At 32.8% G+C, this 24,360-nt stretch overlaps 1 protein-coding gene across 1 annotated transcript in view; it reads left to right on the top strand.

Annotated features, from left to right (window-relative positions):
• The window catches only part of LOC129219463 (60S ribosomal protein L13a-like), a 47,202-nt gene extending 27,996 nt beyond the window's left edge, over nt 1–19,206 (top strand). The window contains exons 3-6 of the mRNA XM_054853858.1: nt 2,780–2,845; nt 8,510–8,757; nt 17,474–17,596; nt 19,060–19,206. Coding sequence (XP_054709833.1) covers nt 2,780–2,845; nt 8,510–8,757; nt 17,474–17,596; nt 19,060–19,146 — 524 coding nt within the window. The 3' untranslated portion in view covers nt 19,147–19,206. The remainder of the gene's footprint in view (nt 1–2,779; nt 2,846–8,509; nt 8,758–17,473; nt 17,597–19,059) is intronic.
• Nucleotides 19,207–24,360: the final 5,154 nt, after the last annotated feature.

Below are 24,360 nucleotides of genomic sequence, written 5' to 3'. Positions count from 1 at the left end.
CATTATCATTCTGCCGATTTATAAAAAAATAGTCGAAATTTAAGCATCATTCACTGTAGTTTTACTTAACTTAAACTTATATGATGATAACAGGTAAGAGTTCTTCAGTTTTTTAGGTGTACACTTCAATCAAGTAGTGGCATTCACATAGAAGTTTTGCTAATGCTCATTTCCAAAAAAAAAAAAAAAAATAGCAAGTTTGATATTAAATAGTACTATTCTCTTCATGTAACAAGATCATGAAAATTTTCATGAAGTCATGAAAAAGTCCTGGAAAAGTCATGGAATTTTTTCATCCAAATAGAGTATGAACCCTGTATATACCTCTGGTGAAATCTCCTGTTTTTTTTTTTTTTTCGAAGGTTGTGAAGTATGGCTTTAAAAAGACCAATAAAGTTCACATGCATTTAAACAATAGTTAAAATAAAAACGGCAGGAAAAATGTTTGTAAAAAAGCTGAAAAAGGATCGCTCATTGCAAGTGGATTAGATGCATACGCAAGCAAATGGTACAAACAGATTAACCTGAATCAGATCCAGCTAGTTTGCACCAAAAATACATAGGGTAGGAAAGTTTTTTGAACAAGACTGATCGGGTCACTCTATTATGCACATAAGTAGTGTAGATTTGAAGCAATAAAAAGGAGAGATATAAAATCCATGTTTTTAACTATAAACTGGCTTCGATGACTATGGAAAGTCTAATTTCATTGGAATGTAGGGGTAAGAAAGAAATAGAAATGTCTGGAAATATATTTTGCACTTCTTTAGTTAAATGTGTGCGATTATCTACAATCAAGTTAATCTTGGTCCGTTAATCTTTTTAAATTTTTATAATGTGAAAAGCTGTGGATAAGCAGAATAATTGGGAGTTTACTATATTGAATATTTTTGTTCAATTGTTTGATGTTTAATGCAATGTACTCATTTTATTTTTCTCTTGCTTGCTATCTTATTGTCCGACAAACCCTACGCAAGGCTAGCGCCAACAGGTATTAACAATCTTGTTAATATAACCTTCCTTTGACCTTGCTAAAGAAAAAGATGCAGTTTGAGTGGCAATGATTTATATCATTCTTCATAGGATGCATCAAACAGTGTTGTAATAAACTGGGTGAAACATGCAAGTGCAACTAAACAATTCTCATTTTTATAGATTATAAATAATCAGGCATGTTTTTTCATTCCAAGTTTTACAAGTGAAGTATTAAGTTGTATTAAGGCCAACATAATATTTATTAAGAAATTTTTGAAGGTATCTAACCAAGTAAGACCATTTAGGGATTGACTAGGCCCAAGCTCTAAATTTTTTTGCAGGCAGAAACAGAACTTTACATAAACAGTAAATATTAGTCCAGCATGTTTGTACTCAAGTAATATGTTCATATATTCCATTTATCATTACTTTTCAGGAAGTATTAAATTCTCTAAAACATTTTCTGGTTGTTTTCCATTTCCACTGTCAAGGGAAAACATTCACATGCGGTCATCACTGTTTTTAACGGGAACTCCCGTCTTTAGCTTCCATATCCGAATTTCCTGTGTTTTACAATTTTCTCCCGTTTTTGCAGTTTTTTTTCATTTAATCGTGAAAAAGTTTCACTTTCTTCTCAATAACTGGCGCCCCTTTCTAGTCATCTACCAATGTCAGTGAATAAGAATTTTTCCAATTAATAACAAATTTAGTAAATTTTTTGGAAGCTTTCCATGTTGCATGTTCAACGAAGCACATGCTTTCCCGAATATTGTAGCAGATTTTAATCCTTTTGCATCTTGAAAATATTTTAATTATTTTGAAAGTTTGGAATTGTTTTACTATGTGCTACCCTATACCTACTTGTTTTATATTTTATTTTCACTATGTATTGATTTTTTTTTCCTTCAGATTTTAGTAACTAATTTTGGTAGCTACTTTTTGGTGAAGACTGGGAATGTACAAAGCTTTAAGCAAATTCTCCTTGGTCCTATTTTTCTTGCTGCTACCAATTAGCTTATATCTGCAAAATATCCCCATTTGATATTAAATTTAGTATTCTGTTAGTTATTTAAAACCATAATTTAATAACTGTTCTGAAGATATGGCGCTGGTGAATCATGGCCTCTAGTGGAATCTCCTGTTTTTTTTTCCTTCGAAGGTTGGCAAGTATGCTAACTTGTAGCAACACAGTCAATCTTTGTTAGCCATACAATTTCACAAAAATAAAAAGTTGTATGAAAGAAACAAAATAATTTTTTTTAAATTTTTTATAGCAAAGTATGAAAGTGGTGTATGTAAAAAAAATAGGGTGTAAAGTTCGGTAAAATGTGTAAAGTTGGCCACATGTTTAAGTTGACCACTAAAGTAGTGCACCGCAAGTGGTCAACTTACACAGGTTTTCCTGTATTGATAACACTTTAGCTTTTAGTGGGTTTCGAAGTACTTCTGCCTAGATAATTTAAAGGCTATTAAAGAAATTTCACGGTTCTTTGATCCTCTCCTGAATTTAAGCACTTGAAAGTACAGTGAAGCACTATTTATAAGTTTCTCTTTTATATGTTTTTATTACTTACACGTTTTGTTAAATTGGCCCCTGTAGAGTTTAATATACACATTAATATATACCTATTATACGTTTTTTCATTTATACGCTTTTCTCATACGGTCCCTTCAAAAACGTATAAACGGTGCTTCACTGTGTGTAGGCAAAATGTTTGTTTAAAAAATGCTAATTTGTGAGAATAATTTAAATTTTTTTTCTGAAAAGTCCAATTTTTGTGAAATTTTTTAAAATTTGTCTTAGGTCAAAGAGTTGTTGTTGTGAGATGTGAAGGAATCAACATTTCAGGAAGCTTTTTCAGAAACAAATGTAAGTTTATTTCTTTTGTAATTTTGCATGTACCTTGTAAAGGTGTCTTACTACAAATGACTAAAGGGGAATACATTGTCAAGTGCTGTCATAACATAAAGAGCTATTTGATATTTTATTTTATGCAAAAACCACTCACTTCAGAGAATTGTAAGTTTGGACAAAGTAAACAAACTTCTTTTTCTCCAAACCGTCAACACCAATACCCAGGGTTACTTTTAGATTTCTCCCAACAAATCGTCCCTCTACTACTTACAATTTGTGTTTAATTATTAACTAAGAGTACAACACATTTCTTGCTCTTAAAAATAATTGTTTGAATAATTTTGTATTTTTAAAATAATTAGCACAAACTTTTTCTCATCATTCAACTGGCAGTAAGTGCTATGATAAATTTTTCTTAGATTCTTTTTAATGTAAATTTATTTTTAGTTACATTCAGATTGAAAATACTTCCTTATTACAATCACTAGTTTGTACTAATCGGTGCTTGTCTTCTTATCAATTTTTGTCCTGCTATAATACCAAGCTGTTGCGAAATTTTTCTTTTTAAATTATACTCATGATTTGAGGTTCAGTATCTTCAATATATTGGTCAGGTACCTATTCTTTTGTGCTGCTTAAATTAGGGTAGTACATTCAAAAATGTATGTTATACATTGATAAAAAGATCGATGTTTGGAAACATAGATGTTTTTTGGTCAATGTATCAATACAACTAATGTTTTAATTTCTAACATCGGTGTTTTTAAACATCGATGCAAATTAGGTATTAGTATATGTATAAATGGTTGCATTTAAAAATAATGTAGGGGGCGCTGGTGGGCGTAAACCCTTGTTTTAGTGAAATTTTGCTAAAATTGGGACAGTTAGGCAAAATTCAATACTCTTAGGGGACCTCTAAACATTTTCGCAGAGTTATAAAATTTTACCAATGGTTTAATGTCCACTATAGGAAACTTTTTAGAGGGTGAGACTTTCAACTGTTGAAAGTAAATTTTTTCGGGGGAGGAGGAGGTACACCCTAATGGTTTATTAGTGTAAAGTAATTAATAACTGCATTTTTTGACAATTAAAAAAATAAAAAAATTTGACTTTTCTGATTTAAAAAAAGATACTAGTCAACTTTTACGTTTTGACGATAAAAATGCATTCTGTTCCTCTTTATTTTTCCCATGAGAGTGTATATACTTTGTTGTAGGGATGCACCGGATATCCGGTAACTATCTGGTATCCGGCCTATCTGGCTTATTTTTTAACTATCCGGAACTATGAGGTATCCGATCCGGCAAGCCACTCCGGATATCAGACAGTTTTTTGCAGGATATCCGGGCAGTTATCCGGTAAAAATGTGTGAGATATCCGGGATTGATGTGGCGTTATCTAGTACAAAATGAGGATTTAATTTTGAATTTACTTTTGCAAAAATTCCAGTTAAAGCTTTCACTGTTTCATAAACTTTTCGATGATGCTTTCTCTTTTAATTGCTGCTTCAAAAACAACCATTCCTCTTCAAACCTAGCTTCTGGCATTACTCTCTCTGCTTTAACACGCTGAAGTGAAAAGTCGACCTTGAAATGGTTCATATCAAAGCGCTTGAAGTTGGGTTGTTGAAAATTAAAATACAGTCAAGTTCCGACTTGCGGGAGGAATGCATTCCACTACTCCTCTCACGTAAGCGTAGTAGAAAAATGTATGAATTCGGATTTTTAGAATCACACTAAAAAATTTTAGGCATTTGTAAACACCTCTCACACTATTTTGAACCATTTCTTAACTATATATTACCGTTTCTTGCATAAAAAAGCTGTATTATTCAACATAAAACTCTGTTACGATGTACAAAATTAATGGTCAATGGGAGAGAGACATGTTAATAAAGCAATAATATAGTTACAGTGTATTAATAGTTTAATAATGCACGCTTTGTTGCCATTATATCTCATGAACATTAAAACAAAGAATGAAAGAAACTAATGAAAAATGCGGAACAGTTGCACTAAAACAAAGCAATGTTTAGAGTAGTACGGTGTGGAAACTTTTTGTTTTCTGCAATACTAAAAGGATGAAGAACCATCAAGAAACCAATATGGGGGGGGGGGAGTATTTATGGTTTTTAGGGGATGAACTCTTGCTCTTAGGGGGGGCACCCGTGTATTTAAGATGCTAATTTGCATCTTTAGAGAAAATGTACCTTTATTTCTGGAATTAAAGTAAAATTTTAAGTTGATTATTTAAGTTTATTTGTTTTTTGAGTCAAACTGGCCCTGTTTTAATATTTTCTTTTTTAACTTGTATGTTACAAGAATTTTACACGTGTATTATCTGTAATAAAAATGATTGGAACTGATGTGATATACCCCACCCTTGGCGACTTTTTCCTGTTGGCGCCAAGAAAGCGTCGCCAAGAAAACGATGTATGACAACATATGTCATACATCGTTCTTAGCGATGCTATTTTAGCGCCAACAGGAAAAAAATCAGATAAAAAAACATGATCAAAGCACTTCAGAACACAATATATATAAAAACAACATAAAAGCACAACAAAAAACATCACGAATATATGCTTCAAAAATGTACAGGGCCGGGTTTTTTTGTAAACATATTAAAATACAATGAAATAAATTATTGTATTAATTACAAGTCGAAATGAATGCATTAATTGTTTTTTCATCATTTCTCCGGGATACGAGCCCTCGGTCTCATAGTACTTTCGTAATGAGACTCTGGCTCGCCAGGACCTCGCTCCGCTCGGTCCGTTATCCAGGGTTCGTACGGGTCATGGAAATCCTGGAAAGTCATGGAAAAAAGGTAAGCAAATTTCAGACCTGGAAAAGTCATGGAAAATTGAAATTTTCATTCAAAGTCATGGAAATTTATTTGAAGTCCTGGAAAAATGTCCTGGGCAAAGAGAAAGTAACAGTTGCTAAAAGAGCATTAAAAATCTTGAGTGATTTAGCAGTATTGCTCATAAAAACTATTAAAACTGAAAAATTGTGTGATCTCAAAAACAAAACCAAATTTTGAAATCGCATTGCATCCACTTCAGTAGCAGCCGCTTGTCTTTTTTCACAGTATGATTTTACTGATTAAACATCACTCATTTTGAGTTTATCATTATTTTCAACACTTCTTTTATTTTATATTGTGTAGTAGTTAACTTGTATGTTCTTCATTTTGCCATGCCTACTAAAAAAATGCAATTCAATTGCATCTAATTTCTTTTTCCATCACTTTTAAAAACTTTATTATTAAATATAACAGGCGATAGAGTCGAGAAATAGGGGAATTCTAATTGCTCTAAAACAGTATGTGCCCAACATATGCCCCACTGCTATGTTCAATGTCATGGATCAAGCACTATGTTCTGGAATTACAGAACCTATTTATATGCATTTGAGAATGCAAATAAGTAAACAAGTACATTTGAATCAGAAGATTTATTCACTACTGAAGGTTTAAAAAAAAAAAAAAATATGTTGTTTCGAAACAGGAATTTAGTGAAGAATGTCGCTTTACTTTAAAGAACCAAAACACTGTCATTGTCAAGTTATCTGGACGATTATATGAACTGTTGACACTAAATGGCATTTTTGAAGCGAATTTATTGAAACTTAGTAATGACTCATTCAACCTTCGTCCCATTCATTATCATTCTGCCTGTTTATAGAAAAATTATTAGACATTTTAGCATCATTATTTTCCATTCACTGTATTTTCACTTTATTTAAATTTATATGATGAAGACAAGTAAGAATAGTTTAGTTTTGTTAGGTGTATACTAATACTTTTTCAACCACAAGTAAGTGCTTCGATGAGGTAGTGGCATTCAAACAGAAGTTTTGCCAATGCTCATTTCCAAAAATTGGCAAGTTTGATAGTAAATTGTACTATTCTCGTCATGTAACAAGGTCATGAAAATTTTTTTGAAGTCATGAAAAAGTCCTGGAAAAGTCATGGAATTTTTTCATCCAAATAGAGTATGAACCCTGGTTATCCCTCCGACTGTTAATATACATTACAGTCGGAGTATGGTCACAATTATGTATATTATGCATATTCATGTGTATGTACACCCAAGGGTGGCTCCTTCCGTTCAGTGTACAATAATGACACAGTTTTAAGTGTGAAATATGCACCATTATTGTGCAGATTTATTAATAAAATTCAGCATTTTTAAGAGTACAACCGAAAGAACTTTCAATTGTTAACATAAAATTCAGTACCTAAAGGAGGCACGTTAATGTCTAAATAATTCGTGGCATCGATAAGAATTAACTTTTAGAACAAAATAACCGAACTATTTTTGTAAAATTAATTAACATACAGTAAAAATAAAGTTAAAAGCTACAAGAACCCCTCAAGGATTTGTAAAAAACAAAGAATTTCCGAAGTGAGAATTTTTATGTGAATTCTAAAATAAAGAACTTACCTTTTTATGGTATAAATCCTCACACTCAGTCCAAAACAAAACATCATCTGACAATGGCGCGTTACAGATACACACCACGTTGGAGTTAACTTTTAATTAACCTTCAAGTTTGAAGAAACTGGCATTTTCTAATGTTTTTACTTCAAAACACAACTACTGAATCTAAACTAACACAAAATAAGCATTCCTGTAAGGTATATTGCACAAAACAACACGTATCTCTCCTGCGTAAAACCAAGAACCCAAGTAAACAAGTTCGAACAAGTTTGCCTTCGCGTTGCCAACCGCAGGTTAGTTTCACCAGGGATGCCATGCTTAAAAATTTATCGCCTCATTGGCGAGAAAAATATTTCAATTTTGTGCAAAAAATCGGATGTTGCCGAATGGGGGGGGGGGGGGTATATCACATCTGGGGGGGGGGTACCAAATGATTTCAAAGCAAAGTTTTATTTTTTGTTATTTCTAAATTGGAAACAAGAAAATGTATTACTTTTTGATGAAGTTTAAAAAAATTTCTACACGTCCCGCAAATCTAATAACAAATACGACTCATTATACAACCTTTAAGATTTCAACTGTGAATAATTAAAAGTTTAAACCATGTGTACATTACATACAGAATTAAATTTTGCTAAAAGTTTGTCTCTTTCGAAAAAATCTGTCAAAATAAAACAATATTTTAATGCTTTAATTTATATATAGCACAATTCCTCAATTAAAATATAGAGGCTCTAAAAAAGTACATTTGAATGTACTTATGTTTTTAAAAAAATGATATGTGGAACAAGTTTGATTTATTGTTTTGAAACTGCGTTGTAAAAAAATATGCGAACATGCAATGCAATCGAAATGCCGGAATTCCGGCCCGGATATGCGAATCCGGCAGGTAAGGGGGCATCAGATATCCGGTACCCAGCAAAATCACTATCCGGTGCATCCCTACTTTGTTGTAATAATAACCAGTGCTATTTTCCCCCTTCCCTCATATCTTTGCAATGTTTCAGTACAGTCAACTCTTGGAAGCCAAAGCACTGGATAAAACTTCAATTTGGAGTTTGAGCTATTGAAAGTTTTCTTAGATTTCTTGCAGAAGTTCAAGAAAACTTGTGAAGTAAACTAGTGTTCAAGCTATACGACTTTGAAATATCAAGAGTTGACAGTTATAAGTAAATTGTTTTATTCAAAGGTTTTTCTTCTATTATGTAACTTAAATGTTTTGTTTTTTGTAGTGAAATATTTGGCATTCTTACGAAAAAGATGTAACGTAAATCCAGCCAGAGGTCCCTTTCACTTTCGTGCTCCTGGTAAAATATTTTTGAGAGTAGTAAGGGGCATGTTGCCACACAAGACAAAGCGAGGTGATACTGCTTTGGAGCGTCTAAAAGTGTATGAAGGTATTCCACCACCCTTCGATAAGAAAAAGAGGATGGTCGTTCCATCAGCTCTAAGAGTTCTGAAGCTGCATCCCAGGAGGAAGGTATTTAAATTAGTGCTGGTTTATTGTGTGTCATGACTTAATTAAATTTCTGGCGTCTAACACCTCTAGCAGAAAACCAGTGTACATCCCACATCATTAAAACCGCTTAGAATATTTCTCTAAACCGATGCATCGACTACAAATCCAAGCACATGTGTCCAGACGCTGGTCGATGATTGTTTTAAAATGCTTAGGAAGCAGGTGCACCCCAATCGGGCCGTTTCCATGAACACTTTGGACTCTGGAAAAAACCTACTTTTCACCACATTCCGGTTATTTGCAAGGAAAAAAATATTCTGCAGATCAGCGGTTTCCCACTTTTTGTATTTTTTCTTTTATTACCGCTGTTTTTAGGTTGTGAAAGCGATTTAAAAGCCAAATATCAAAGACTGCATTTATCAATTACGTCTCCAGTGAGACAACGTGAAGTGATGTTGGAATATCAGAACTGTAGTCTACGATATCTTCACCATGCCGCATAAACGATATAGGAAGATATTAGCAAATCAATAGTGCAGAGATATCGTTTTTACTTTGTTACAATGTCGTATACAATATCGCAGTATATCACACCCTGTGCTGGATCAGACATCATAGAATATCGTGATTCTGTAACATAGTGATATAGTATCGGTAGTTTTACGATATCGTCGTTCGACATGCTTAGGGATCTTTGCAAAACTGATAGAAATAAAATTTCTTCATATAAAAAATAATTTTTATTAAAAACTAAAGATTTTACTGCAGTAGGGCCAAATAAATCTAAATGCATTGGTTCCAACACACTATAAGTAGTAATCTTATTTATACTTTTGAAACTAGCTCTAGTGGACTTTAAAGTTTGACAAATGTCACAATTTTCAATTTTACCACTTAAGTTTTCTAAACTGTAAACATTTTCTGAATTTACTGAAGCTCTTTAAAGCTTAAGCATTTTGATGCCCATATCATTTATGCATTAACATGATTGAATTCTTCACAGTAATACGAATTTCAGAAGTTTTTACACTGAATTTGCTTTTAAAATGTAAAAATTATTTACCAAAGGTGCTTCTACGAAAAACTGATCATTCGGTTTTCTTATTACAGCTTTACTGTTTTTAATTTTTAATGAAAAACCAGCTTTGTCAATTAATCTACCGAAAATCAAATATTGCGACATATTTAAAGTGTACATTACATTTTTCGGTAAAAGAGTTTTATTACCTGACTTTTGTATGATCTCTAAAGAAATGTCACCCGAACCACAAATTTTTGTAATACCTTCTGCAGTAACAGCTTTTGAGTTGGGAAAACTTTTAAAGTTTTGCAATAGTAATCAGCACAGAAATAATCTGTTGCGGCATAATCTACCACAAATTCAACAGTTTTTGTATTTGCAGTCATTGCTCGCGAGAAAAGAACTTACATCTCCGTCCTTGTTTTGGAATTTTGGACTTTCTTCAGTTTTCCGCGATTTTACGTAACCATTTCATGTTGGCCGGTGTTGTTCACGCTTCCAGTTATTGTAGTTCGAATTAATTTTCCTTTTCGGACAATTCCTAAAGTAGTGCCCTTCTTCTCTGCAGGCGAAACACATTTTTTCTGAGTCTGTCGAAAACAAATGCAGTTTGCATGGTTGGCAATGGCTACGAATTATTTAATTACTTCATTGATAAAGCTTTTAAATTGATAAGTGTCCCTTCCATGAGGTCCATGGATCCAACCATTCAGTTTCTTATACAGTACTACTTTGAATTCAAGTTTGGATAAGCTAAAATACTGAACATTTCACTTGAATGTCGGTTCTTCCAGAATTTACTTTTTCATACTAATGCAAGACTTTTATTTCAAAAAATTTCAATTTTTAAACTTACAAAATGTATTGCTCATCAAATCTGAACAGTTCATTGATAAAAACTTCATTCTCGAAGCAAATCTTGATTTTTTTTTTTTTGCATACCCTTCATTAGAGTTGAAGTCATTGAGAAAATTTTTAATTAGAGACGTACCGAGTAGCACTTTGGCCGAGTACCGAGTTACCGAGTACTCGGCCTTTCACTACTTAGCTGAGTTACCAAGTACCAATTATGTTTTAAGAAGAACCTCCGACACACACGTGATGAATTTTGAACTTATTGGAATAGTAGTATAGACCTCCTTGTCTATATAATAGTTTTTAAAACTAAATTCCTGCTGAAATTCAATTATGCATTACATAAACAATTTTGTTTGTGTCAAAAATTTTACAAAAAAATTTTTTTTTAAATTAAAAATAAATAAAAGGTATGATTAATCAAGTTGGAATTAAAACAAATTACAGTAAAATCCCTCTAATGCGGAAACTGACAGGACAATTTTTTGAGGGATGTCCGTTAGGAGGGGTTTCACTGTATACCAATCAATTATAGTTTTAGTCCGCCAAACATAAATAATTTTAATACAACAAATGTGCAGGAACACTGCAGACATGTGTTTCTGCGCCCCCCCCCCCAAAGGGGCTCCCTCCCAAAACGATTACAGCGAATTTCGTAACATTTTAAATCGCAGTAAGGGATTACGGGCGGCTACATTTTTTAAATGTTTGTACTTCAATAGCAATATAGAGACAACTTTAGAATAGTCGTACCGAGTAGCACTTTGGCCGAGTACCGAGTAATCGGTCTTTCACTACTCGACCGAGTTACCAGGTACCAATTATGTTTTAAGAAGAACCACCGACACACATGTGATGAATTTTGAACTTATTGGAATAGTAGACCAATAAGTTCAAAATACCACCCAATAGACCTCATTGTCCATATAATAGTTTTTAAAACTAAATTCCTGCTGAAATTTAATTATGCATTGTATAAACAATTTTGTGTCAAGAATTTTACAAAAAAATATTTTTAAAATTAAAAATAAATGAATAAACGGTATTATTAATCAAGTTGGAATTAAAACAAATTATAGTTCTAGTCCGCCAAACATAAATAATTTTTAAAAGCAGATAAAACAAATGTGCAGGAACGCTGCAGACACGTGTTTATGCCCCCTCCCCCCCCGTTACAGGGAAATGTCTTTTTCAATGCATAACATGTGAGCGAAAGAATGTAAAGACATTCGACAAAAAAATCGGACTTTTGTCGGATGCGTTTAAATTCACGAGCTCCCATTTTGTGCATTGAAAAAGGAATTCCTTGTAACGCCGAAACACATGTCTGCAGTGTTCCTGTCCTGTGCTTTTAACGTTTTTATTTCCTTTTATTTTTTCAGCAAAGGTATTTTTATATTTTTTATAACTTAATTTTTGTTTGTAGCAAAAATCCATTTTTAATATAAAAATTCCATATTTTCTATACTTACCTTTTTTTTGCATAATTTTTAATAAATAAGTTTTATTAACTTTAGGGACATTGAAACAAAGATTTATTCCATTGAAGCATTACAGACTTCATTATTCTCAAAATTTGACTTCTAAATTTTAATTGTAAAGGATTGCAGAATATAATGCTTGCACTTTTATTTTAATAAATTTCAGTATCTGTCTTGGACAATATTCAATTTTTTGCAACTACTCTGTATTGGCCAAGTATCTGATCAGAATTTGGCCGAATGCCGAGTAATTACCGAGTACTCGGTACGTCTCTATTTTTAATGTCCTTAAAAAGTACTTGAATTTTATATGCAAGATGGAGGGGGAACCCTGAAGAATATTCACACAAAATTTCAGAACGACTGGCCAATAACATTTTGTACTAGAATGCACACTAGTTGAAAAAAAGTAGTTTGGAGAAAAATGCAGTAAAAAAAAATACTGTGAACATTTTCCATTCTTCAGTTTTTTAAGTGTTCATAGCAATAGTTCTAACATTTTATGACAAGAAAAAAAGACTTTTTGACCTGTCTAAACTAGTGTCTCTTGATTGATTGTGTGTGTGTTTGCCCCTATTTCTTTGTTCATGTTTCAGCTTATTATGATGATCTTTAAAAATAGTAAGCAAGGCTAGCGCCAACAGGTGTTAACAATCTTGTTGATTTCCTTCCTTTGACCTTGCAAAAGAAAGAGATGCAGTTTGAGTGGCAATGATTTATATCATTCTTCATAGGTTGCATCAAACAGTGCTACTTTTTTGAGTTAATTTATTTTCACAACTTTCAAATGATTTTGTATTAATTTTTAAAACATTTTACAATTGTTTAGTTTTTATACTTGTAATATACAGTGAACTACTCTATTCTGAACACTCATGGGACCAAACAAAAGTGTTCAGATTATGGGGTTGTTCATTATATAAGGAGACAAGGAAATGCATGCTTATACAGTGAAGCACCATTTATACGTTTCTCTTTTGGGCGTTTTTATCAATTATACGTTTTTTAAATAGGCCCCTGCAGAGCCTAACCAATTACAGGCCGAGGAGTCAGTCACCTTTCTCACCTTTAATCACCTTTTGAAAATTTGGTTACTTTTAGTCACCTTTTGCAACTTTTGTCACCTTTCTTGAAATGCATCTTAGGATTTTTTTTTTTTTTTAAATAAATCTTTGAAAAGTATCTGAATGATAGCTTTAACAGTGAAATTAATTTAAAAAAATAGCCTTAAATGTGCCCCCCTCACCTTGTTGTTGTTTAAGAAAAATAGCTATGCTACTGGGAAATCGGGGAATTTTTTTTATCACTTGCAATTGCACCCTATGAGCAGAACCAGTCTTTCTATCCCTTCTACAGATGGACTTGCTCCTTATTTTCGGGAATGTATGTTAAAAGAAGCATGTTTATTCTATTATACTTTGAGCTTTGAGGAAACTATCAATGTCAAAGACAAAAAAACTGCAACGAACAATAAAATATTGGTCTGAAAGCCAATGTTGCATCACAACAAGGCATCTCAAAACTTTCTTCTTGGGCAAGGCAATTGGTGAAATTTCAATTGAGAAGCTATGTGAAGCACTTACCGAGAGTAATTATCCATGAATAAATGTCTCATGCTTTCCTTTGGATGGTTCTTATGTTAATAAAAAGGTTTTTAGGTTGTTTGACACTATTATCCTTGAGACATGAGAAAAAAGCCTAATAAATATTGGTACTTGCAGTATTCATACAATGCATAATGCGTATGTCAAAGCATTGCAGTATTTAGGTGAAGAAGCATCTGAACTTCTTCTTAGTACTTCTAGCTATTTTGATGGTTGGCCTTCCCAATAGGAGGACTTCGAAGAAGTGCAAGCTCAACTAAATACACCTCATCACAAGTTCCTGAAACACACAACTACCCATTGGCTTACCCTTGGACCTGTAGCAAACAGACTACTGGAACAGTGGGATGCTCTTCAGTATTATTTTTTTAAACATGTGCCTTTAAAAAAGAATTCAGCTATGCAATGCAGGTCAATAAAGCTGTTGCAAATGTTTTAAAAAGACCTTCTACAAAAGCTGAGCTGCATTTTATCTTTTCATCTGCTGATTTGTTTATGCAGTTCACGAAACGCTTTCAATGCCAAGCGCTTATGATACATAAATTGTACCAAGAAATAGAGACCATTGTTCAGAAGCCTCTGTCATAAAGAAAGTTGATTTTTCAAACGTAGACACGGATGAACTGTTTGCAGTTGGTAACAGACTACCTCTTGAAGATCTCGTTGTTAGTAGACAGGTGACAGATGAACTGTCAAAACTGAAAGAAAATGAAAAGGTTATGTTTTTAAGAGCTGTTAAAAAGCATTGTGTGACTGCATGCAAGTATGTAAAAGAAAAAGTTGCATATCAAACGGGTTACTGAAAAGTTTTAAATTTTTGGATCCGAAAGAGAAGTAAATCTAGAAGCTGTAAGGATTTGATAAAGGTTGCCAAAATCATGCCTTTTAATGTCCCACTCGATAAGTTGCAAGATGAATGGAAACTTTTACAGCTGAAAAAGATGATGAGGCATCCGAAAACAAAACCATTGATAACTACTGGCAGCAGCACATTTCAAAAAAGGACTCAACTTCCAACGATCTAAAGTTTCCTAATGTTTCTAAGGTGATAAAAGCTTCACTTGCATTATCACATGGTAATGCTGACATTGAAAGACTATTTTCTATTTCAAAGCACCTTTTTGGTGAAAATAAGACAGCAAGGACTGAAAGATTTTTAGTTAAAGATGCTGTAAAAGAATATCCTCATTTGCTTTCTTTACCAATTGGTCCAGAAATGATTAAATGTGCACGCGCAAATTACACAACATACATGGAGGAATGTAAAAGGAAAAAGGATTTGGAATTGAAACAGAAGCAAAAAGAAGAGCAAAAAAGAAAGGATTGTGAAGAAGAAACTGAGAAAATGGAAAAAATTAAAACATCTATTGAAAGTGAAACTGTAGAAATCTTTACAAAAAGCATATAGGCTATTTTGGTAAAAGGCAGTAAAAAAGGATAATCCTTTTCTGTTTTTCGAGTCCTCAACAAATTGCTTTTGGTCACCTTTTAGTTACTTTTTTGTCACCATTCAGTCACCTTTGTTTTCAAATTTGTCACCTTTCTCACTAAGGCCATCAGCAGTGCTCGGCCTGCAATTATAAGTTTTTTCATTTGTATGCTTTTTCATACAGTCCCTTTAAAAACGTATAAACGGTGCTTCACTATATTCTATTACATTAGTGAACTATGTTTAAAGGGTGCTGTAAAGCTTGACTGTGAAGAGAAGTCAGATGACTTTGAACCAAAAACATAGTTTGTAAAACATTGTTATTATTTAGTAATCTATATGATAAGTGAGAACGACTCTTTCTTTTAGGTGCTTTTTGGCTGATTCTACCTATTACAAATGATACACAATGAGGTTTGTTTTCAAGGTCATTCGGCTTCTTTTTGCTGTCAGGCTTAACACTAGAACGACTGACATTTTCTGTATACCTAGAAAGACTGAAGGGGCCAGTGTGGCCCCTACCCATTTTTGGAGTGAATTATTTTAAAAATTCTTCCTCAGGGAGTCGACATGCCTGATACACCTTCTTTCATGACTAAATAAAAACTTAGAACTTAATTATTTTTAGTTTTTCTCTCTATACTGGGCAAAAGGTTGAATTAGTTTTCCTTTCTAAAAGCAATGGCCACTGTTAGGATGGTAAGCAGTCGGTACTGTTTATAGCATTTGGATATCCAATCGGCTGCATAAAAAGGAAGTTACAGGTTAAATTAGAGTGAATGGCATTTTTTTTATGCTACAAAAATTAGGAGAAAAGAAAAAAATAAATTTTTTAATTGTCAAGATGCTTAGGGGCCACTGTGACCCCTCCTGTCTTTCTAGGTATAAGGATCAATATTAACAGTACTATGGAGCGAATGATTCAACAAGCATTCAAATAGTGTCATATAATGAAAAGTCAGAAAATTCCATTAAGTTCCGTTAGATATTATAAGAGTTATTAAACAACAAACTATGCGAGGGGCCACACAGGCCCCTCTGTCTTTCTTGTGTTAACCAGTTGAGATAAAGATGCTGAATTTTTTATTAGTGGCTAGTGCAACGTTAATTGAACGCAGTAGGACCTTAATGCTTGCATTTCTCTCTTTAATATCAAAAGGTTTTACGTAACATTCGGCTATAAAACATTAGAATTAATGATGTGCTTACATATTTGAAATTCCACAGGGTTCCCACAAGAGGTCGTTACCAGACTTCTGTTTTGGACGGGTTTTTACGAAACATTTTTTTAAAAGCATATGGTCTATCAAATTTGGTTTCAGGTGTGTTCTATTCATTTTTGTTGCAATAAATTATCTGAAGGGAAGGAGGGGCTGTTCTAACAAAACGCCATAGTGTTACATAATAAATGAATTTCTCAATAACTACCATAAACACAATGAATTTGTACAATTTCTCGCTTGATTCTAATTTGCTACATATACTGCACTAGCTTTTTTCACATTTGATTTTATTGCGTCGTAAATAGAGCACAGGCCTATTCCTCCCGTTTTTCCACTCTTTTTTGTGCTAAATATTACTTTTTTAAAAAGAAACTGCCTTTATCTTGTACTATGTTTATGGAGCTTTGCCGGGACCTTCAAAATATGTTCAGAATATTAGGGTGTTCAGATAGTCTACTGTAAATAAGAAATTATAATATATAATGTTAAGGATATCAGAGCAATCTTTTAAATGCTCAATTTAAAGGTCTAATTTTGTCTAATATTTGATTTTATTTTTCTATTGCTATCTAATTTTTATGTCTGATAACCAACATGCAAGGCTGGCGCCAACAGGTGTTAACGAAGTTGTTGATTTCCTTCCTTTGGCCTTGCTAAAGAAAAGAGATGCAGTTTGAGTGGCAATGATTTGTATCATTCTTCATTGGATGCATCAGACAGTTTTAAACTGTTGAATTTCATTACTTTACAATGCTTTCTTAGATGTTATACAGTAAAACCTGTAAAGTTGACCTTTGACCGTTTTTGTCGGGTACAGAATTAGTCCTCACTCACATCAACCTCTATCAGTTGAGCAATGAAATACTCGATCACAAGTTTCGCTGTAAATGATAATTTGGATTGAACTTATCATTCAGATTTAATATTGATGATAAAACATGTAGGATGCATAGTTTAAGAAAAAATAAAGTGTTGAGTTTTTCTAAGTAATAATTTGGAATTTCTGTAGCTGTCTTAAAAATAAATTTTCTGCATATGAAATCAATATTTCATTGTAGTCTCAAATAAACCAGCAAGTCTTTTAGCTTAAGAAAAATATTTTAAGTGTTTTTTTTTCTTTCCAGTATTGTAGCCTGAGTCGCTTGGCTCATGAAGTTGGGTGGAAGTATCAAAAGGTGATTGAAACCTTAGAAGTTAAAAGGAAAGCTAAATCTGCTGCCTACTATGGCAAAAAGAAAAGAGATGAGGTATTAACTTTTGACTTTGTTATTTATCAAACTTGTAATTCTTCATTACTATAATATATTTTAAAGTTTTTTTTTTTTTGACATTTCATTTAACCCCAAATTCAAATAATACGGTTAAATCCCATTGTAATGATACCAATACAATGAAATTTCCATTTTAAAGAAATGAATTTTTAGTCCCAATCCAAACGAAAATTTGGATTGAACTTTTCATTCAGATTTAATATTGATGATAAAACATGTATGATGCATAGTTTCAGAAAAAGTAAAGTGTTGAGTTTTTCTAAGTAATAATTTTTAATTTCTGTAGCTGTCTTAAAAATAAATTTTCTGCATATGAAATGAATTATAATGCTGTTACATATAATTGCTGTATGTAAATGCTGTTACATTGCTTGAATTCCATTGCAACCCAATTTTTGTTATAGCGAACAAAATTTGTGGTCCCTCAAAGGTCGTTGTAACGGGATTTTGCTGTATTGTTCTTTATTTAAACAATAGTCATTCATACAAATTTCAAAGTCAGGGTTCGATGCCATGTTTTCATACATACAAGTTCAGTAATGTCTGGTGTCTAAAATTTTCCCTGGCTCCTAAGATTTAAGTTTTTGATTATTTTTACAGCATATCTAGTGATAATTGAAATAAAATGTGGTCTTTTCTCCTAAAATTTAAAAGTGTTTTTTATTTCTGAAAGAGCATGCTTAAAAACGTAGGATTTGACCATTTTTTAAAGGATTTGACAAAGTTTTTAACAATTATTACTTTAAAGGGTGCGCAGACTTTTTGCGGATTTTTTACGTTTCTGCACATGACATCACAAGTGATGAAATGCCATTCACTGATGCCATTAGTGCACAGGGCAAATTACCCTAACCTGGCAACACATTGACAGCAAAGCGTAAACATTCAGTTCTTCAATAGAGTAGTGCGCGCATCAAAGTACATCACTTGTGACGTCATAAAGACCATGCCTTTATTGAAAAATCAGACATTTGAAAAAATTAATGGCTTTGAAAAATAAGTTTTTAGTCGCTCCATGGTTTTTCCCCCCTCTTTCTATCAACTTCAGTGACTGAAAGTAGTACTTTTGACGGATGGAAACCATCCCATTGTACTATATTTTTTTTACACATTGGAAATTCTGGAATACACTAAAATTTTAATAGATCTGCTTGGAAAACAAAGAAAATTGAATGAGCATCATCAGAGCTGATCCTATGCTAATTAGGCCCAGCCAAACCCCACACCAAATCAATCTTTTTTTTTTTAAATTTCAAATATTGAAAATAAAAATAAATGGAAACATGATTTTCAAAAGGGTTGGTTCCCTCCCCTAATGTGTTGGGTGAGCAAAGTTCTTTTTTTCAGTTTATCATTTTCTTCTTCCTTTAGTTCAATTTTCAGCTGTATTTTAAAAAAATCTTTGTGCTGCTGTCAACTGATCTCTTTTTTATTTCCAGAAACTGAAACAGATTGCTAAAGAGAAAGTAGCCAAGAAGATTGCGCCACACATAAAGATATTGCAGTCATATGGATATAATGTTTAATAAAAACTGTTCAATAAAATATGTACAATATTTGGAGTGTGGTTAAAGTGTTAAATTTTTATTATATTTTCCTTAAAGGTATGAAATATAACAGAAATAATATAAATCTTTTAACACGAAATATGTTCAACATGAAATTTAATTTTTTCGGTCTTTTCAGCTTTGTGTTAAACGTTTTCCACACTATTCAAATCTCAAGCTAACTTGGAAATTAGGAAAAACTACTACTTTAGTAGTGTCGTGTGCACGGAATAGCTTACCAGAAGAGGCGGTAATGAGCAAGGGGGTGGATGACTTTAAGAGGGCCATTGATCTTCATTGATTACCAATTAATTGACTAGGACCAGCTTAGCTGGGCCCATAGCCTGTTACTGGTCGTCACATTTGTATTCTTGACGTTGGTGCCAAAACTCTGATGGATTTGAGCCGAGAAACAAATGTTGCTAGGTACGGTACATTCTGATCATTTGATTAAGAAAACCCAAGGCCCCTATATATACGAGCCGACGCATCAGCTTAAGATCAACCTTTTTGGATTGGAGCACTTCTTTGAGTGGTTGTCTTTTCTGGCGAGTTACCGCGTTGGTGATTGTTCACTGTAAGCATTTATTAGCGGCACATGAATTGTTAATAAAATATTCTTTTATGCAAATTTGACGAAATCCTGAACTTTGCTGTGGTAACCCAAACAGTGCAACAATGAAAAATCCGATCGGAAGTGGCTAAACTTCAACTGATGTGTCGGCCTATTTATATAGCGGCTCTAGGAAAACCTAAAGCACCGATCCGGTCGCATGGTTCAACTACGACGACAGAACACACGTTTTAAATGAACCTTCCAGTACTTTACTTTAAAATATATCTCAGGACCTAAAATCGTTGCTTTCAAGAAATGAAGGCTTCACTCTCTATCTCTCTCTACGTTTTATCTATTCTCAATTGACATAGGAGAGCCGCTCAGAAGCCAATGCGGTTAAGTCCAAAACACAAAAATTGAGAAAATTAATGTTTTTTTGATACATTAGTTTTTAAATTTCTTGGTTTGTTAATTTAATCAGAAAAGTGTATCAAGTCTTTGCTCGAGGTATAAACTCTGCAAAAAAAAAAAAAAAAAAACAAGATGTGTACAGGATGTATAAATAAAAACGTAAGTATTTATTGAATTAATGACAGCATCTTAAAAAATTTTAGGACTCGTACCTTTTGGCAGTTGAAAAAAATATGTAAAATAATAAAATAACATTTAATGTCATACGTTTTATGTTTATTCATCATAAAAAACATCTTCCGAGTTATTTAAATGTAAATCTTGATCTCCACGTGTCGTCCTTAATGTCCTGTAAAAGTCTTGTTTAAGTGGAGGTATATATAAACACATGTCTTTTTTTGTTTCTCTTGAAATTGTTCTGCCATTAGGATATAATATAGGTTGAATTATTTTTTTTTTTATATCAATTACATGAAAGGTCAAAATTATGTTTGAACTTAATGCTGCTTGCTTTTGACCTTTCCAATTTTGTCCATCTCATATTAAGCCAATTGACTGCTAGTCCACTTTTTGTTTTTTTTTTATGTTGGTAACAGCTTCTTTGAATGGTTTTGTGGAAAGAAATTCTTGTGGATTCATTTCGACAACTCTGAAAGGGTTCTTTCTTTTACTATTTTGTATTATATGATACCAGTCACTTGGGTTATAAATATACGGAATTTTTTTTGCATAAGCTTCTATAACTGCAAAATCAGCATCATCATTGGGAAAATAACTGTGCCCACTTAATAAAAATTTAAGCTCAATTGATTCAGCTTTTATATCTTCACTCTGAACCAATTTCAGTAAACTTAAGTTTTTATATTTTGATTCTGTCCTGAACATGAATCTGAACACATTATAATTTTTTGAAAATCCTTTGTATACATATAATTTTTTGAAAATCCTTTGTATACATATGTTTCTCTTGTAATAAGCCACTGATGTGGATAGTTTCGAAAATTGTAATGCTTTTTCTAAATCAAAACCAAACACGTATATTTCGTCTGAAGCTCTTAGTCGATCATTAACCATACTATTACGGGCAATTTCTGCATTTCGCAAGTGTTCATCATGTTCAACTTCAGTTGCATTTTTTTCTTCATCTATTGTACATTGTTTTTTCATTACCAAGTAATCACATTTTGCACAAGTATCTTTTGAAAGTTGCCTAAAATGTAACTTAAATTTTGTCGAAAATATATGGTAATAAAATTTTCCTTCACTGGTACAATAGGCTCTTCATTACATTGTTCGACATACAGGTTATACATTTTTGCAATAGAAAGATCTGAATTTAAGTATCTGCGTCTGGGATTATGAATTCTTGTATAATGGCTTGATATAACAGGAAAGGAACTTGTATGTTTTCTTACATGGGAATCATCTATTTTGTTACCTGGAATATGTTGCCGCTGGTGGTCCTTCAGATCTTCCTTTGAACAGCAATTATATAGCCGCCCGTTACTAATTTGATATGTTTCTATAAAATATATTTTGCGAACACCAACATCTTGAAAATTGGAAGTAAAGCAAAACTTCATCTAGAGACTTACTGTATTTCAATAATTAAAAATATAGAGAGAAATCAGAAATATTTTTACCGAAAAGTATTACTTTTAAATGTTTTTGGAAAAGAAAAGCCAAGGAGAGCGAAAAGAAGCTGTACTGAAATCATCTCTTTCCTAAGTGGCACCTGAAATTGCATTTTCGGAACTTCGATTTTTTAAAATCTCTGAAGTTACAAACGACGGGCTGCAATCGCGTTTTTAAGCCGGTATGAAAGTAGTAAATGTATTTCAAAAAATATTCAGAGGAAAACCCATAGGCCTCTCTACGTAATACTTCCGGAAATCGTCTAAAATAGCTTTTTTGGAACTGCAAATTCTAAAAACTGACATGGGAGAGTCTTCGAATTCGATCTTTTTTACTTACCAAAGGATAGTCTACAATCGCGATAATAGGCCTTCCATTTTAAAATGTTTCCCAGGAAATTCTCCTAACTCCGCCTCCCAACATCATTAAAGTTCTTCGAAAAATATTTTAGAAGTCCAATTTTGTAAAATTGCTGCCAAAGATTCCTCCCTCCACCCCTCCTCCGCTATTCATCTAAAGTCTCCGAAAACCGTCTAAAATTGTGAAGCTTCCATTACAGTAAGAAAATATGCCAGTAAAAATTTAATCAGAAAATATTTATTTAGGTTTAGATGTATAAATCTATTATAGTTCATTGTGTAAGATATTTAGATATTTATCGATAGACGAGTGGTAAGGTATCTGTGTTTAATTTCCAAAATTCGAACATTGATTCCTGCTTAGTACAAATTTAAATGAATAAATTTATTTCATAAAAGAAAAATAAATAATAAAATTGATGTGGCGTCAGAAAATTAGAAAAATTGATTTTTAAAAAAGACTACCCAACAAGTTCTAAAAACTGTAAATAGTTCTCTAAAACAACGTTTCTGAACCTATTGTGACCCGCGGACCAGCAAACAGTTTTGAAACATGTTCGCGAACCGGTGAGTTTCTCTCCCCCTCCCCTTCTTTCTACTCGACATTTCGAAACATTTCAGAAAAAAATTTCGAACCTGCAAAAGTGTTTTCCTTTTTTTCTCGTTCCTTAACAAAAAAAAAAAAAAAAGCCCCTCGCATACCATTAGAAACAGGTTAAAAAGGGGACTATTCCTTCGCTTTTTACTGATTTTATAAAGCTTTTTACTAGATTTAATAAAGTAGTGCTTAAATTTTAGCTAAGCCTAAAACAGTTCGAGCTATAAACGCAAATATTTCCCGCCGTATATAAGTTAGAGCATTGAAACAAATTGCGTAGAATGTGGAAAATTCTACTCTTTCCAACGATATGTAATATTAATATATGCAAGTGATTTTTCACCCCTTTAATAGGCAATTTACGCGAAATTTGGGTTTAAAAAAATTATTTATAAAAAAAGTAATTCGAATTTTAAAAAATAAAACCCCAGCTGCACACCCCCGAGGCTCGAAGTAATTTTGAACTAAATTTCAAGGAAAAATAAATGAATAAATAAATTAATAAAACTGCGTGGTATTAAGAATTGTCAGAAAAAATGCGAGTTTAGACAGTGGCGTAGCTAGACCCGACTTTCGGGGGGGTGGGGGGGGTTACTTCTTTTATATATATATATATATATATATATATATATGTGTGTGTGTGTGTGTGTGTAATCGCTTGGAATTTTTTCCTTTCTCTTCTCTCTTCTTTTTCTCTTTTTTTTTTTTGAGACTAACTTTTCGGGGGGGTTTTGTCCCCAAAACCCCCCCCTTAGCTACGCCCCTGAGTTTAGATAATGTAAATAATTTGCAACAACTATGGGGCACCGCTGCTCACAAATCCTGAATCTGATTAAAATGCTCGTTAGTTATCTGAAAGATATAATGGGGTTCTTTCCTTCAGTCAAAAGTAGTACTTTTAGTCACTGAAATTGATAGAATGAGCAAAAAAAAAAACATGGACCCAGAAAATTCTTTCATTTTCCCAACAGTTATTTTTTAATTAATTTTTTTAAACTTCCGGTTTTTCAAACAAGGCGTGGTCTTGATGACGTCACAAATTAAGCTCTTTGGCGCATCTTTGTAACGCGTTTCCACGTTATAATAATTGAGAAGCGAATTAAAATTGGGCTCTACGCTTGCTATCAACCAAATCGTTGCCAATACACGTGAGTAAAGATGCGAATTAAATATTTTGCTCTGTGAATGGCAACACAGAATGGCATTTCATCATTTGTGATGTCAAAGGCAAGAAATGTAAAAAATAAAAGCGCACCGATTTAAGTAATTTTTTTAAAATATTAAATTTAAACAAATTATTAAAAAACTGGTCAGAGACTTTTTAAGCATGCTCTTTCAGAAAAAAATACTTTTAAAATTTTGGAAACGACCCCATTGGCTTGAAAGAATAAAAGCATTTATGTAGTTTTTTGAATATTTTTTAAATTCTCAATAAGATTATAAAGATTTCAATAGTATTTAAATTTCGTGATTTTGTTTACTTTAGCCGCTTCCCTTAATAGCTGCAGAGTAATTTTTTTGAGCAATCACGATTGCTTATTGTTCTCATTTGACTGTTTTTGGCGTGCTATCATTTTATTTTCCCACCACCTCCCTCTGCCGGCACCACCGTCGCGTCGCGTCGACCGGCCTCA

Source organism: Uloborus diversus, chromosome 3, assembly GCF_026930045.1.
Source record: "Uloborus diversus isolate 005 chromosome 3, Udiv.v.3.1, whole genome shotgun sequence".
In the NCBI taxonomy this organism is placed as follows: Eukaryota; Metazoa; Arthropoda; class Arachnida; order Araneae; family Uloboridae; genus Uloborus; species Uloborus diversus.
Note: the sequence above shows the minus strand (reverse complement) of the source record. Positions and strands in the feature narration are given on the sequence as shown.